Source organism: Populus euphratica, unplaced genomic scaffold, assembly GCF_000495115.2.
Source record: "Populus euphratica unplaced genomic scaffold, PopEup_1.0 scaffold55.1, whole genome shotgun sequence".
NCBI lineage: Eukaryota > Viridiplantae > Streptophyta > Magnoliopsida > Malpighiales > Salicaceae > Populus > Populus euphratica.
Window position 1 is genome coordinate 360,071 of NW_011499921.1, and position 14,523 is coordinate 374,593.

At 34.6% G+C, this 14,523-nt stretch overlaps 3 protein-coding genes across 3 annotated transcripts; all 3 read right to left on the reverse strand.

The window, feature by feature from the left end:
* Positions 1-212: 212 nt before the first annotated feature.
* LOC105135128 (forkhead-associated (FHA) domain-containing protein) lies at positions 213-5,930 on the reverse strand. The gene is made up of 7 exons (XM_011039855.1): positions 5,042-5,930; positions 3,833-4,071; positions 3,541-3,627; positions 1,648-3,435; positions 1,434-1,569; positions 931-1,319; positions 213-856 (listed from the first exon to the last, which is right to left on the reverse strand). The coding sequence occupies exons 1-7, from the start codon at positions 5,349-5,351 to the stop codon at positions 581-583; spliced, it is 3,225 nt and encodes a 1,074-aa protein (XP_011038157.1). The 5' UTR covers positions 5,352-5,930; the 3' UTR covers positions 213-580.
* Positions 5,931-6,699: 769 nt separating this feature from the next.
* On the reverse strand, positions 6,700-8,773 carry LOC105135129 (Tmem18). Its single transcript, XM_011039856.1, has 4 exons — positions 8,597-8,773; positions 8,394-8,499; positions 7,106-7,254; positions 6,700-7,014 (listed from the first exon to the last, which is right to left on the reverse strand). Exons 1-4 carry the CDS (start codon positions 8,735-8,737, stop codon positions 6,913-6,915), a joined length of 498 nt encoding a protein of 165 aa, XP_011038158.1. The 5' UTR covers positions 8,738-8,773; the 3' UTR covers positions 6,700-6,912.
* A 2,960-nt stretch (positions 8,774-11,733) lies between these two features.
* On the reverse strand, positions 11,734-13,690 carry LOC105135130 (scarecrow-like protein 21). Its single transcript, XM_011039857.1, has one exon. The coding sequence runs from the start codon at positions 13,256-13,258 to the stop codon at positions 11,867-11,869; it is 1,392 nt and encodes a 463-aa protein (XP_011038159.1). The 5' UTR covers positions 13,259-13,690; the 3' UTR covers positions 11,734-11,866.
* Between the last annotated feature and the right edge of the window lie 833 nt (positions 13,691-14,523).

Genomic DNA, 14,523 nt, shown 5'->3' on the forward strand with positions numbered 1-14,523 from the left:
TGACAAAGTAGCTTTCGATGTAAATATTGCCAGCCAACCAGCACTTTCACATCACAACTTGTGACATTGTTCAGGAATCTGGGAATAAAGCCAATACATAATAATGCCAATACATAATAAATTATGTATTGAATAAAACCAAAATATAATGAATCATTAAGAAGCCAACAATTGCGGTTAAAGTTGACACAAATCATTAAAAAAAACTTTATGAAATAATGAGAGCAACTGAGTGGCATGTTGCTGAGATGCTATTTTCCTCCTGGAAGGATCCTGTCCATGATGGCTACATGTTAGATAACCCCAAATCCAAACACGTGTTTTATGGGAAAAATATAAAAATGTGATGTCAATCCCACTAAATTACGATCAAACTCAAATCTCTTCACACAGCAAATAAATCTGCTTCATCTCAAGGGATTTCATTTAGTGAGAAAGATGATGTTGAAATCCCAGTCACCACTTTTCATCATACTAAATAGAAAAACTTATCGTTCAAAAGAACTGCTATTTGATGTTCTCCAAGACCAAAAAAGTGGTCAGCAGACAACTCAACTTTACCATTGAATTGCTAAAAGAACTAAAACAAGTATCTGTTTCTGAACAAACTACATTGTTCTGACTGACTGATCTGCCCGTACTGAGAATTATGAAGCAGAATGAGCTTCAAGCCCTTTGCACCTTCTCCTTTAGATGATTTCTTTGAAGGGCTTCGGTAATACCTTTCCTTCAAAACTAAATCGTCCGAGACAGACCAAGTCTGTCCTCTAGGAGAGCTGTCAGCCCACAAGAACCTCTCAGAGAAGGGGTTCACCAGACTGTCACGACATTCCTTGGCTGTCTCACAAATCAAACCCTGAAACAAACACAAATACATTTTCATTTTCTAGATTAAGAATACGGAGACAGGGAGAGTTGATAGCAACGTACCTCTGACATGGCTTTGATCTTCAGGGTAACGTCATTAGTTAGAAGGATGAGATGTCCATTTCTATTCATTTTCCTATAGGAAAGAGCATATTCAAGGATATGATCTTCCGCTGTTGGTGAAACAATTTCTAGAAAACTTCCATGAGCTGGAAACGGAACTGAGCTTCCTGTCCCACGCGGAAACCCTTCACTTCCCTGACTGAATCGTGACTGCGGAGAAGCAGGTGGGGTTGGTGCTATGTGCCTTCCCTCCTCCATTGAGCTCTGGACATGAATCCACCATGGTGTTCTCACCATACACTCTTCTATCCATTCCAACACCAATGATGCCTCCATTTTTTTTCTAAACAAGCTACTACGACGCTTCAAACAATCTAGTTCCCTTATCACTGATGTTATAGAACAGACACCGATATTTGTCGGAAAAGAAATTTAGTAACATATAGCTTACAATTTAGAACAGCAAGAGAGATGATATTGAAAATTGTTCAAAATTTATTTACCCATTTTTGGAATGACCAAATGAGTCCCCTTGAGACCTTGTAAAAGCTGTAATGACTTCCTTGACTCCTTGTCCACAAGAGAAGCTGTATCTGTCACCATAGTCCATCTTCTCTTACCATCTCCAGTGAAGTTACTCTGCAAATGAACTCCATTTATTAACCCTAGTTTACAGGAGCGAAATGTTAAACTTAAAACAGAAGAGAGGTTATTCACCGTCCGCATAATTTGAGAACAATTAACAGAAATACTGCTTCTTGTAGCATCATTAGGGACTGAAGCTTCAGAATTGCTATTTCCTGAGAAATTCACAAGTAAAGATTGTAGTGGAACTCTTTCTGCCTTACTCTCCTCTAGTACCATCTCTTTCTTGAATTTCACTTGATTCCTTGAAGCTGATATAGCTAATTTTGTTTGTTGGAGAACTTTTGGTGCCTGGTTCTCTTTATCTGGAGAGGCGATCATCTCTTCTTCTGGTTGCTTATAGGGACTAAAAGCAATTTTTGAAGAGGTTGATCTGCGTGATTTGGAAAGTTGCGTTTCTTCTCGTTTACCCTTCTTTTTCAAGGACTTAAGCAGAAGAGTATTTGGTGAGTAATTCTCCTTGCCTGGGGTAAGGACTTCTTCTGCTGCTTCTGAACCAGGGAAAATAGTCTTTGAGATTGATATATTCTCAGTATTCTCCTGGTTCTCCCATTCAACATCATCTCCTCTATTCTTTTCTCTACTCCTACTTGTTTGAAGCTGAAGAACAGCTTTGGGTTTACCTCTTCTTGACCAGATGTTACGAGAGCTCTGTTTTTTCTCTGATCTGACGTGAGAGCTCTGTAAGTTCCCCTGGTTTTCAATTGAAGCAAGTACGGATTGTGGGGTCTGGCACTTTTTGCTATCTATGATCTCAGAGAGGAGTCCTGCAGGCAAAGATGAGCTCACAGATTCCGCTGCGAGGAGCACAGAGCAGATGCTGGCGTATTCACTCTGCTCATGGTCATCCCTTGAAAGATTCTGGTTTTCCACTTCAAGCATGTCAGCATCAGCATGGTCATCAGAACATGAGGAGTTCAGGTTTGCCAGCAGATTTGTAGTGAAATTCTCTTGGGTTCCTTCTTCATATGTTGGGTCTAAAGCAACAGCATGGTCATCAGAACATGATGAATTCAGGTTCTCCAGCAGATTTACAGTGAAATGCTCTCGGGTTCCTTCTTCATATGTTGGGTCTAAAGCAACAGCATGGTCACCAGAACATGCAGAATTCAGGTTCTCCTGCAGATTTGCAGTGAAATTCTCCTGGTTCCCTTCATATGTTGATTTTAAAGAAACAGCTTGGTCATCAGAACATGCGGAGTTCAGGTTCACTAGCAGATTTGCTGTGAAATTCCCTTGGTTTCCTTCTTTATATGTTGGTTCTAAAGCAACAAGATGCTCTAGAGTCTGGTTTTCTTTTCTGACTTTTTTACTGTCATTATCTGAAAGATCTTTTACAGGCAAAGACAACTTCACCATTTCTATCCCATGAGAGAAGATATTAATTGGTTCATGGCCTTTGCTCAATAAGCTTCCATTTTCTGTTGCTCCTAGCATCTCAGGGGCTGACTGAGATTCCACTTCTGCAGTGGACAAGGAAGAAAACACAGCATTGGATTCTCTGATCATTGAACTCCCTTTGGTTTCTGTCTCCGGCAGTTCTTGTCGAACAGAAAAATATTCAGGGCTCTGGTTATGTCCATCATATTGCCGACACTTAGTTTCCGAAATAACTCCCTGGACAGCTGTGGGGCTTAATATATCCTTCACATTATGGTCATTTCTGAATGACATTTCTATATCTTCATTTGCATCATAAAACAAAGAATCCATGCTTTCATCAGGCACTAAAGCAGCTGACGAGATCTCTTTCTTTGCAATTGACTCCCAAATCTCCTCACAATACAAGTAGCCTACATCCTGTAATATTAAATCCAAAGACTTTGTTTCTCTATTTTCAACTGATGTAGAATCCATGGCCTGCACAAAAGACACAACCAAGAAAAATTCATAAATATTAATCAATTGAATTTTCTGCTGTACCACTTATCCACAATTTGGTCCGCTTCAACCATAATTTCTCACCTGATATCTTTCATCATCTTTTCCTGCCACTTCCAGTGAGCCTTTCTCTTCAACAGATTCTCTTTCAGTTGCCATTAAGTTCTCATCCTATACGATCCCAACACAAAGAAGGTAAAAAAGAAAGACATAAATAAGTAATATTTCAAGAAAAAACATCAGTCAACGATTAAACTGCCTCAACAATCAACTCTGGATTCTCATCAAACAAATTGTAAGAACAAAATTTGAGAGTAACTTGCAAACATCAGGTGGATATTCTAGATAAATACAAACTAAGGCATGATTCTCTCACCTGAGACATTTTCGCCTCATTTTCTTCTTCAAGCACTGGATCTTCCTCTAGCTTCTCTTCAATCATTGCCATATCTAATGGTGATATAAATGGGGTTTCCATATCATATGCACGGCTCAAAGGAACCCAGTGCAGCCTGTAGTACCTAGTTGAGCCACCAACCCTTATTGTATCACCTTCATTGAGCTCTACACGAAACCCCGGCTCAATCTTCTTCCCTGAAACCCAAGTCCCATGGACTATACAAGAAACAGGAACCGATCAAAAACAAATTAAAACCCAATTTGAGGGTGCCCAAAATTAATGAGAAAAACATATATAAAAAGAATCGAATAAATCAAATAACAACTCAATTGTCACATACTAAACAGTAATTCAAGAAAGAAAAAAGAAACTATAAAAACCAAATCCAGTGACATTCTAAGAGCAAGAGAATTGACTAAAAAAATAAGAAAAGCAATAAAGCAACCCATCAAGAAGAAGAAACCCGTAAAATGCAAATTCAGTGACATCCACCCTAAAAGTACATAATAACGAAACCAAATAGAGCTAAATATAAACCCCGGCTCAATCTTCTTCCCTGAAACCCATGTCCCATGGACTATACAAGAAACAGGAACCCATCAAAAACAAATTAAAACCCAATTTGAAGGTGCCCAAAATTAATGAGAAAAACATATATAAAAAGAATCAAATAACAACTCAATTGTCACATTCTAACAGTAATTCAAGAAAGAAAAAAGAAACTATAAAAACCTAATCCAGTGACAAACCAAATAGAGCTAAATATAAACCAAGAGCACGTATCCTATTAAGGCGTAGTAATACAAGAAAACATCAACCAAGAATCCATCAAAAACCTGATTCAGTGATAATCTAAGAGCAAGAGAATTGACTAAAAAAATAAGAAAAGCAATAAAGCAACCCATCAAGAAGAAGAAACCCGTAAAATGCAAATTCAGTGACATCCACCCTAAAAGTACATAATAACGCAAGAAAACATCAAGAATCAAGAACCCAGTTAAATGATCACACAAAAATGTCATAGAACAGAAACAAATTTAGCCTAACAACATATAATCACGCAATTTTCAAACAATTAAACAAAAGCCAAGACAGGAATGAATGACATCAATAGACCATGAAAAACAAGGAAAGCCCACTAAAATCTACAGTGAAACTAATATAAAGGAAGAAAACTGAAATTACCAGAAGATAAATCTGTGACAAAGAGCTTCTGTGAAGAGGGTCTTGAATTGATTTGAAGGTGGAATCTGCTAATGCTAGGGTGATTTAAAACAATATTGCAATCTGGGTGTCTACCAAAAGTCAAGATTTCTTCAGTTTCTTGAACTGGGTTCTCTTCATTTTCAATGGACGGCTCTGAAGATGTTGGTGAAGGTAATGGTGACTTGTCGATTACAAAAATGTTCTTGAGAATTGCACCGTTCCTTAGTACTGTAAAAACTGGGATCTTTCTCTCTTCTTCTTCAGGTTTTTTCTCTCTGTTGCTTGCCATTTTTCTTGGGGTTTAAGAAAAATCCCTCTTTCCTGGGTTTCTCGAGAGAGAAAGCAGAATCTTGGTTTTAAAGAAAGAGACAGGGAGGGGTTTTATATGGTTATCATGTGGTGATGGAGAGAGGAACTTCGATTTTGAATTTTCATTTCGAAAATGGTGACCGTTAGGGTTTCTGGTGTGACTGCAACGGCTATTTATCTCCTTGCCATGTTGGATTGTTAAAGATTAGTCATTGCTGGTGTTATTGATGATTGTTGTTTAAACCGATCGTGGGCGTACATATGGCAAGGTGAGGTCAACGATGTCTTTTCAAGGAGGGAAGAGAAAGCCGTACTTTCTACGTGTCATGGTCTGAGAGGCTAGACGTTATGGTATTGTGGAGGTTGTGCACAGTTAATCCACGTGTTCCTACTTTTATGGGTACATTGCCTGTTGGTAAGAAAAACATAATCTAGGGTTCCATATCCAAATGCATGTTTATTATCATTCAAAATATAAAATTTTAATAACCCGGCAATGGTCCTATGATTAAGCTTCTCTTGTAAGGATTCAATTCTCCTATTAGATAAAATAAAATAAATTTAACTCACTCATTTGTATTTATAAAACTCAAACTAATCTAAAACTCGAACTTAAATCATCTTTAAATCTAAATCAATTTAATTTATAAAAAAACAGAATAAAAAAATATTTAAATTAATTTAATAAATTCACAACCTAATTTATTGAGATAAAACTCAACTCTCAACCCATAAATTTTTTTATATTAAAAGAATATCATTTTAATTAATTTTATCTTTTTTATATCAAAATAATATTATTTTAATTAAGATTATTTTAATTAAGTTTACCTTGAGTGATATTAAGTTTTATAACTATAAACCCAGAAAATACTAACTATTAACCTTTTAATATTAGAATTCAATCCTCATCTTAAATAGATTCAAGAAAAACTGAAATTTTTTTTGGATTAAAATGGATTCTTTCTCTATGAGAATCTTAAAACAGGAGGAAAAGGATCGATTTAGTATCAAAAGAAAGAGATAGCGGAAGGGGAGTTGCTTTCTTTCAATATCCACGCTCAAGGATGCCAGAGATAAAAGGGCAATCACAGAGAAGCAAGCTTTCGCAAGGTGTTTTCCTGAGAAATAGATCTCCAGTTATTTTCCTGGCATTCACAAGAAAGCAAAATATTCAAACATGGAAGTCCCATTCATGAGGCATGTCTTGTACACTGACCTTCCTTGTTATGAACTCACAGTTCTCGTTGCTAGCAAGGCCCGAACACCACAAAACCCAGGATAAGAAAATTTAGGACCCGAAATGATTCATGAATGGCTGCAAAGCATATCACAAGAGGTGTAATTGGAGTATTTTTAACTAAATGATCCACTGGACGTAAAATGAAGTAGTGCATAAGGCAGGATTGCACATCCCAAGTGATATTTTATACCATTAAAAACTGAAAAGAAAAAAAAAAATTGGCTCTTTAACCCCAAAACTGCCTCAAGGGAAGAAGTGGCTCTTCAATCTCTCTCACAGAGCACCAGGCAGGAGAAGATCAATCCTGCTTGTTGCTTTCACGAGCCAGCCTAGCACGATGTCTTAGCTCAGCCCTTTTCCAACGAACAATCATGTAACACAAGGAAAAGAGAGTGTTTATCTGCAAAGACATAATAGGGTCAGAACAAATTGCAGGAAATGAAGCAGACATAAAATGCAAGCAGATTAAAAAGGTGACTGCAAACACTCACCAGAATAATGGTTGCAATGATAAGAAGAGGCCCAGACCAGAGTACTGAAAGAAAAAGTCCATGTGGATCAAAGTAATTCTGGCTTGCAAAGCTCCTCCAGTTGTCACCCAAGACTCTGTTAAGCCTCTCTGATAGGTATACACCAGCCACTACATGACACCAAATGACTAAATAGGATCAGATATCCATGGATTTCTGCATTGAGCACGGAAGTTACAATAGAAGAACACATCAGTGAGTGTTGCATGAACTAGGATTCCGGAAGAGGCATTGACCTCACCCACAGCCCACAGAAATACAAGCTGATATAAATTTGACATTGGGGACTGAAATGATTTTTTAATTTTTTATTTGGCACTGTGAACTACAAGCAGCGGTTAGTCAACTGGTAAAAAATTGATTTTGGGAAACATGGAGTTGTGACCCAAAAAACTAGCTTTAAGTGTCTTTTATTGTCAGCATGAAGAGTTTAGGTGACATTTGTAAATCAACATTGAAATTAAGCACCTAATACATACATGAATCCAGATAACTTTTTGACTCCAAACATGGTTTTCATTTGAAGGCTCACGAAGCCCGTAACAGTAATTTTAGCTGTCTTACTTCCAACATCGCGACACAGACAATCAGAAACAATTAGTTCAAATTTCTAACATTTAGACACAACCACACACAGACACTCTTTTAATAAATTCTGCACATCCTCTTAGAATCATTTTGTAAAAGAAGTCTTTAATGATAAAGATTAATCCAAATTACGATTAAAAGTCCAGCTCTATAATAAGCTTCTTTACAAAGTTTCATTATCCTTATTAGATGGCAATACAATGCCCCACAATACTCATGCCAAGAGCACATTACTGAAAAGCTATTACTATTAAACTGTATTCCCATGTTCCACAACTAATACATTCAATGTGTTTTACACCAGTCCATAACTTCGGAAGACAAATTAGCTTCTATAAACTCATATAAGATAGTCGATCTTTTTTCTCTCACACATACATTGTTTTCTACACACATGCGCTGTATTTAAGCTACATTACTAGCAAATTCCAAAACATGTCATCATATAAGAACAAAGCAATTGCAATTGCAATTGCCATACACATCAAATCTCAAAATGTCCACCAAGGCCCAAAAAAGCTTAAGCCGCATTTTCAAAAAAAAAAAAAGAACAAGCTTTGATCTTGCATGGATAATTTACCTAAACTTCAAAAAAACTGACAACCCATTAGTGCATTCAATCCAAATTTACAGTGAAAGAAAAAGAGAGGAAGAAACTTACAAGCTAAAAGGAAAAAAGACATCTGGAAGTTAATATGTTTCCTTGAAACGACTGTTAGTATCAGCAACATCAAATGGAATCCTATTAAACCCATTAACCAAGGTTCCTGTCCAAAACAAAACAAAACAAAACAAAACTTCTTTTCAATGTAAACCCTAAAAATCTTTTCTTTTTTTAAAAAAAAAAGAGCAAAAAATGGGTACCGTCCAGTCAATGGCGTGGAAAAAACCGATGAAATTATCAATGGCGGGTCGGAGTCCGGATCGGAGCTCCGATGAGAGTTTCTGGACCAGATCCGCCATCTGGTCCATGTGAGCTTCCAATGCTGATTTCAGCTCTTCCATTTTCCTCTCTTCAGTCTTCTACTCTGCTAAGCTAACCCAGGATTCTACTTCTACTTCTTTTGAATTCGCCACGTCACCAAGCTTATGTGGGCTGACCAATTAAACCTTTCCATGTGGCATATTAGTATAGATGAACCCAATAACCTGTCTACACCTAGCCCCAGCCGAGTTTTCATTATTTGAATTGTTGACCCAGTCAACATTAAAATAGCTAGCAAGCCCATAACTCGGTTAAAATTTGACAATATTCAATCAAGTACATATTTTTTAAATTTTTTTGTTTAAAATAATGTTATTTTTATTTTTTAAAATCTAAAATAATATAATTTAAATTAAAAACTAATACACCTTTGCCCGCAGAGGGTCCGATCCTGGAACATATTTATAAGCATGTGTTTAAAAATGTAGTTGTAATATTTTTTAAAATATTTTTTATTTTTAAATTAATGTATTAAAAAAATTTTAAAAAATTAAATAATTATTAATTTTTAAAAAAATTAAATTCTTCTTAGAACGATCCCATTTTTAAGGCAGCTTAGTGATGACTTGGCTTTAAAAAGTTGAAAGTAAAGGTCTTTCCCACCGCCACCAAAAACTATTTTAATGTTGATGTTATTATAAGACTTTGTAAGAATAGTTTCTCCAATACAATTAATATTTGAGATAAAAGAATGTCAATGCTAATTAATATTTCAAAATAATATGATCAGGGAGAGCCAAATCACATTTGATTGTTTATTAAATACTTTTTTATATAATTATTTATTTATTATTATTATTATTATTAAATTAAAAATAAAAATTTTAGGAGAGAAGTTAAATATTATTATTAGGTTTTATGTTATAACTAGATTTAATGTTCCTGGTTTGATATTATAGTCAAATCTAATATTTTAAATTTTAAATTTTTATAATGTTTTTATTAAAATAATAGATAAACCGACAACAAATATCACCCAACCACCCTCGCTATTGCTACAACTACTTGGATGTTAATTTCTATGCAGCGATGAAAAGGATTTATTTTTAATTTTGTTTTTTATGTATCGTACGTGGGGGTTGTAGGATTGCAGTCGGTTTGCCATTCTTGAAAGAGGACAATAATAGTAATTGATTAATCACCAACTAATGTGGCCCGAACTTTGATGTGGACAGGAACTTTTTTTCTAGTAAAAAAATAAAAATAAAAAGTATAAATATGCAAGACTTTATAATGCATTTTATTACACCAAAAAAATTATAATTATAAACTGAAAATATTATATATATATATATATATAAATTAAAAGTCAGTTATAATAAATGTAAAAATAGTTATTGATAATAAGTAAAGATTAAATTAAAAAAATAGTTATTGATAATAAGTAAAGATTAAATTAAAAAATTAAGAGATATATATGGTTTTGAAACATGGACAATAAACCTGATTATGTTGAATAATTTAGTTTGTTTTTTAAAATTAATTTTTTAATTGAATCGGGCAATCATAAAAAATTACATTAAATCTTATATATGTATATTTAATTAATTATAAATAAGCATAAATATGTAAATATTTATAATACATTTTATTACACCCAAAAATTATAATTATAAACTACAAATCTTATATATACATATATATAATTAAAAAAACTAAAAAAAAATTATAATACATGTAAAAATAGTTATTGATAATAAGTAAAGATTAAATTAAAATATATATATGGTCTGTAACATAAATAATGAATACGATTATGTTGAATAACTTAGTTTGTTTTTTAGAATCAATTTTTTTTAATTGAAGCGGACAATCATAAAAAATTACTTTAAAAAATGGATGAATTAATCTCTCTCTTTTTTTACACTAAAAAAACATACAAGTATCGTTAATATGTTTTCAAAAACAAATAATTATGAATTTAAAATCTAATACATTAAACAATATTTTTTATAAAAATATTAAAATAAAAATATATTATATCAACTTAGATAAACCCTATTAAATTAATTAAATAAAGGGCTATAAAAACAAAAACAAAAAAAAGACTGAGGCTGGCCATTAGCCCAAAAAATGGGGTTCAGTCGAAGCTTCTCAGAAAAGTAAAGAAGTGTTGCATTTGATATGTTATTATCTAGTCTAATCTTATTTGAGATAACAATATCTTCAATTTAATTAGTCTTTTATACCATGAAAGTAGTCGACTTCTCTTTTGATTAAAAATAAATTATCTTGTTTGACTGAAATCTATGAATCGGTAAGAATTTTACTTTTTTATGTGATATTTACATTATATAGAGTATTTAAAGATATATAAAAACACATTTATCTAATTGCAAGGCAACCACTCTCTTGGATAATTAGCTTGTCCTCTTTGGTTCCATCTGGGGCAGAAATTATCATAATTAGGGCATTGAATATTGCCACACCATCAAAGTCACAAGACGTTAAAGCTACGACATAAACACAAGTAATTATGTCATTGTGGCGTGTGGGAAAATCAGGGCAAACCACATTGGATTTTATACATAAATTGATGAGATTCATATGACTAATTGGTTTGGTTTTATGCAAGTTCATGCACCAAAATGCTGGGGAACAAGCTGGGGATGCTTGAGTTGTATTGATTACTCTAGCTAAGGCCAAAACTAGCTCTATGATCGTTAACAAATGGGAAAAAAGAAGAGGAAAATCATACTATATAAATAGCTATTATTCACTCTTGCTAGCATCGATCTTTTATGGGTTGGTAAAAAGACATTGTCACAAGTTTGCGGGGATGTGAAGTTTACTCCAAGATGGATTGATCATGGCAATATCAGACAGAAGGCATCTATTTTCACCTTCCCATCAGAGATCCTCAAAAAATATATGGGTGTCCTCTTGTATGAAGTTGAAGGGACAATCTGTTCCCAAGGTCCAAATCAGAACTTTTGACAAAGGGCAATGATTTTTTCTGTCCCTTTTTTTTTTTTTTGCTTGAGAAAGAGAGAGAACAATATTTAGTAGGCGAGGTAGCAGGATGAAGATTAATTTTGATGTAATAAGCACAAAAAAACATGCATGATCATGGTAAATGCTCTATTATTTGATTGAACTTACAAAAATCATGAATGTGTTAGCTGAAAATTGCAATAATATAGCAACTATCAAACACAATGCCATGCAGAGGCAGTGATTAAACACCTATCTTGCCATACTAGAGAAATAGCTTTCCCATCATCTCTTTCAAAAACCTTGAACCCTCCACCACTCTCTCCATCAAATTGAAGAGGACAATAATGGGTTCTAATTTTCAAAAGAAGCTTGGCTTGTATCAAGGACTTGGAGCTAAGTTTCATGCCTGCAAATCCATGACCCTCCATCCTTCCTTTCCATTTTTCCATCTTGTCATATCTTGGACAGTTTGCTTCATCTTTGTCATAGTTGAGCATGCTTTTGATCTCTTTACCAAGATGATTCTTTTCGATGCTTAATCTCTCTGAGCTTTCTAGAGGAAGAAAATCATCTAAAGAATCAAACATGGCTGCAAAATAGTGTAAGGACTCCATGAATCTTGATAGAAAGCTTCTTGGGCTTCTGCTACCTTCTTGCTCCGCCAAGACAACAATGGAGGGGTTAAGTGACCGTATTGATTTTAATGTGTCAGATATCTTCAAAGAATCATTCAAAGTATTCAAATGAAATACTAAATTCACAGCAACTGTTTCATTTTTCTTTTTCCTTAGGTTGATGAGCTTAGACCCCCTTAACAACCCTTGAAACTCAAAGACAAGATTGCGAAACCCTTTCGCAAAGCTGACTAATCTACTCTCAGTTTCTTGCAACTCTTCCACACTTTTTCCGAATCCAGTTACTCGCAGTGAAATTCGGTTGCCACTGCTGGCCTTTTCGGAGAGAGATTGTATCAGAGAAGGCCATTGAAAGCCATATGAGACGTCAAAATCAATAACGTGCAATGCACGGTTGTTATTATCTTCTTCCTTCTCATAGGCCTCAAGGATAGCCTGGTTTGCAGTGAAATGAGCGAGCTGGTAATAAGGAGACACCCTGTAGAGATCTGTGAATGCCAAGAACTCTTCTTCACTTGTTGGTTCCTTCATGATCATGTCGTAGAAGGGAGATTTCTTGGTGAGGAGCCTTGCGGCCAATCCATCAGCAAAATAAGCAACAACCCTTTGCACCGAGTCACCGGTGAAGGAGACACTTTGATATAATTCTGTCAGATTCTCCAACGCTGAGCCTACATTGTTCTCATCAGCTGCTGTGGCAGTTATGAGAAGCAAGTGAATCAAATGAAGCCCTTTGCCAGTTTCTTCAACAGCTGCTTTCTTCTTATGGTCTAGTTTTATCATCTGTTCCCTCATTTGGAGTAGCCGATATATCTTCGCTTCACTACAACCCTCGTAACCATTCATCAAAGGATTGAAAACGTGATCTGCCCTTGATCTCTTTCTCTTCCTTCTCATGTCACCACCACTGGAGTCTGTAACAATTGCTAGGCTAAGATTCAAAAGTTCCTCCTCTTCCTTGTCTTCCATCAATGCAAGAGAGAAATGAAGGAGAGAAATATTGCAAGAAGTACAAAATTTTAGGTCAGGAAAGAGAAGATGATCACAGCTGAGTTTTTATCGAAGAAATGGGACATTGGAATAAATCATGTATATTCCATTGTGTCATTCCATGTAAATAGGACCAAAGACTAGAGAGATAAGAGGTAGAAGGTTTTTTTTTTTTTTTTAATTTGACTTAGCAATGGGCAAGGGGGAGACAGAAGATGAGCATCTTTTTATTCTCAAAGAAACCGGTGCCATAGGTCAAGAAAACATTTCGAAAGTTTTGTGTTTGTCTAAAGGGATGCTTTGAAAATACCATGGGAAATGGAGTTGTTTTTCTGAGGGTCTAATTTGGTAGTTGTTCGGAAGTTGCCATACACGACATCATGAAGTCGACAAAAAAACAGCTGGGAAAATGGGGAATCCAAACCTACCGTTCTCGACGGCTTGTCCTTTCTCTCTTTTTCCTAGATGCCATATGCTAGCGTGGTTAATTTTCTTGCTTAGAATCTTGTCTCAGATTTCTTTTCTTACTGTAGCTTGAAAGGGATGTTGAATTTGGATAATACTTTCCAGCTAGAGAAATTCGCTAAGCTTTCCATGTGCATATATTATGCAGTGGAAACAATCTTAAACTTTAAAAACCAAATGACAAGTTGAGAAATATAAACAAAAACTATCAGAATTAATCATATAAAAGCACATAAAATTTATATAGTTTGGAAATTTAGGCCTATACTACAGTACCGAGTTGATAAAATAAATTTATTATAAAAAAATACAAGATTATAAGATTTCACACAAAATTGTTGTTTCATCTACAATTCTAAAATAACTCGAAACTTACTTTTTCTTTTTTCTTGTTAAGCCAACAAAGTGTATAGAATAAAAACACTCATAAAATAAGTTTTGCTCTAAAATATGACAATTTTAGGTTTTTTTATGAACTAAATATATGGATATTTTTTTCTTACTTAAATTCACAATTTAAGACAGACCCAACAAATTTCTATCTTGATTTAAATTGAGTTAACTTACAAAACTTAAACAACTCTCTAATCGCCTCAACTAAACACCTCTCAAGTACCATACAAACCAATCAAGTTTAAGCAATGTTTGAACTTAATTATGGAGATAGGCTTTGTAAACATATCTATAATATTCTTAATTGTAGTAATTCTGCTTCACTTATACAATATCGTATGACATGATATCTAGAACGAACCAACACCTGATATCAATATGTTAGA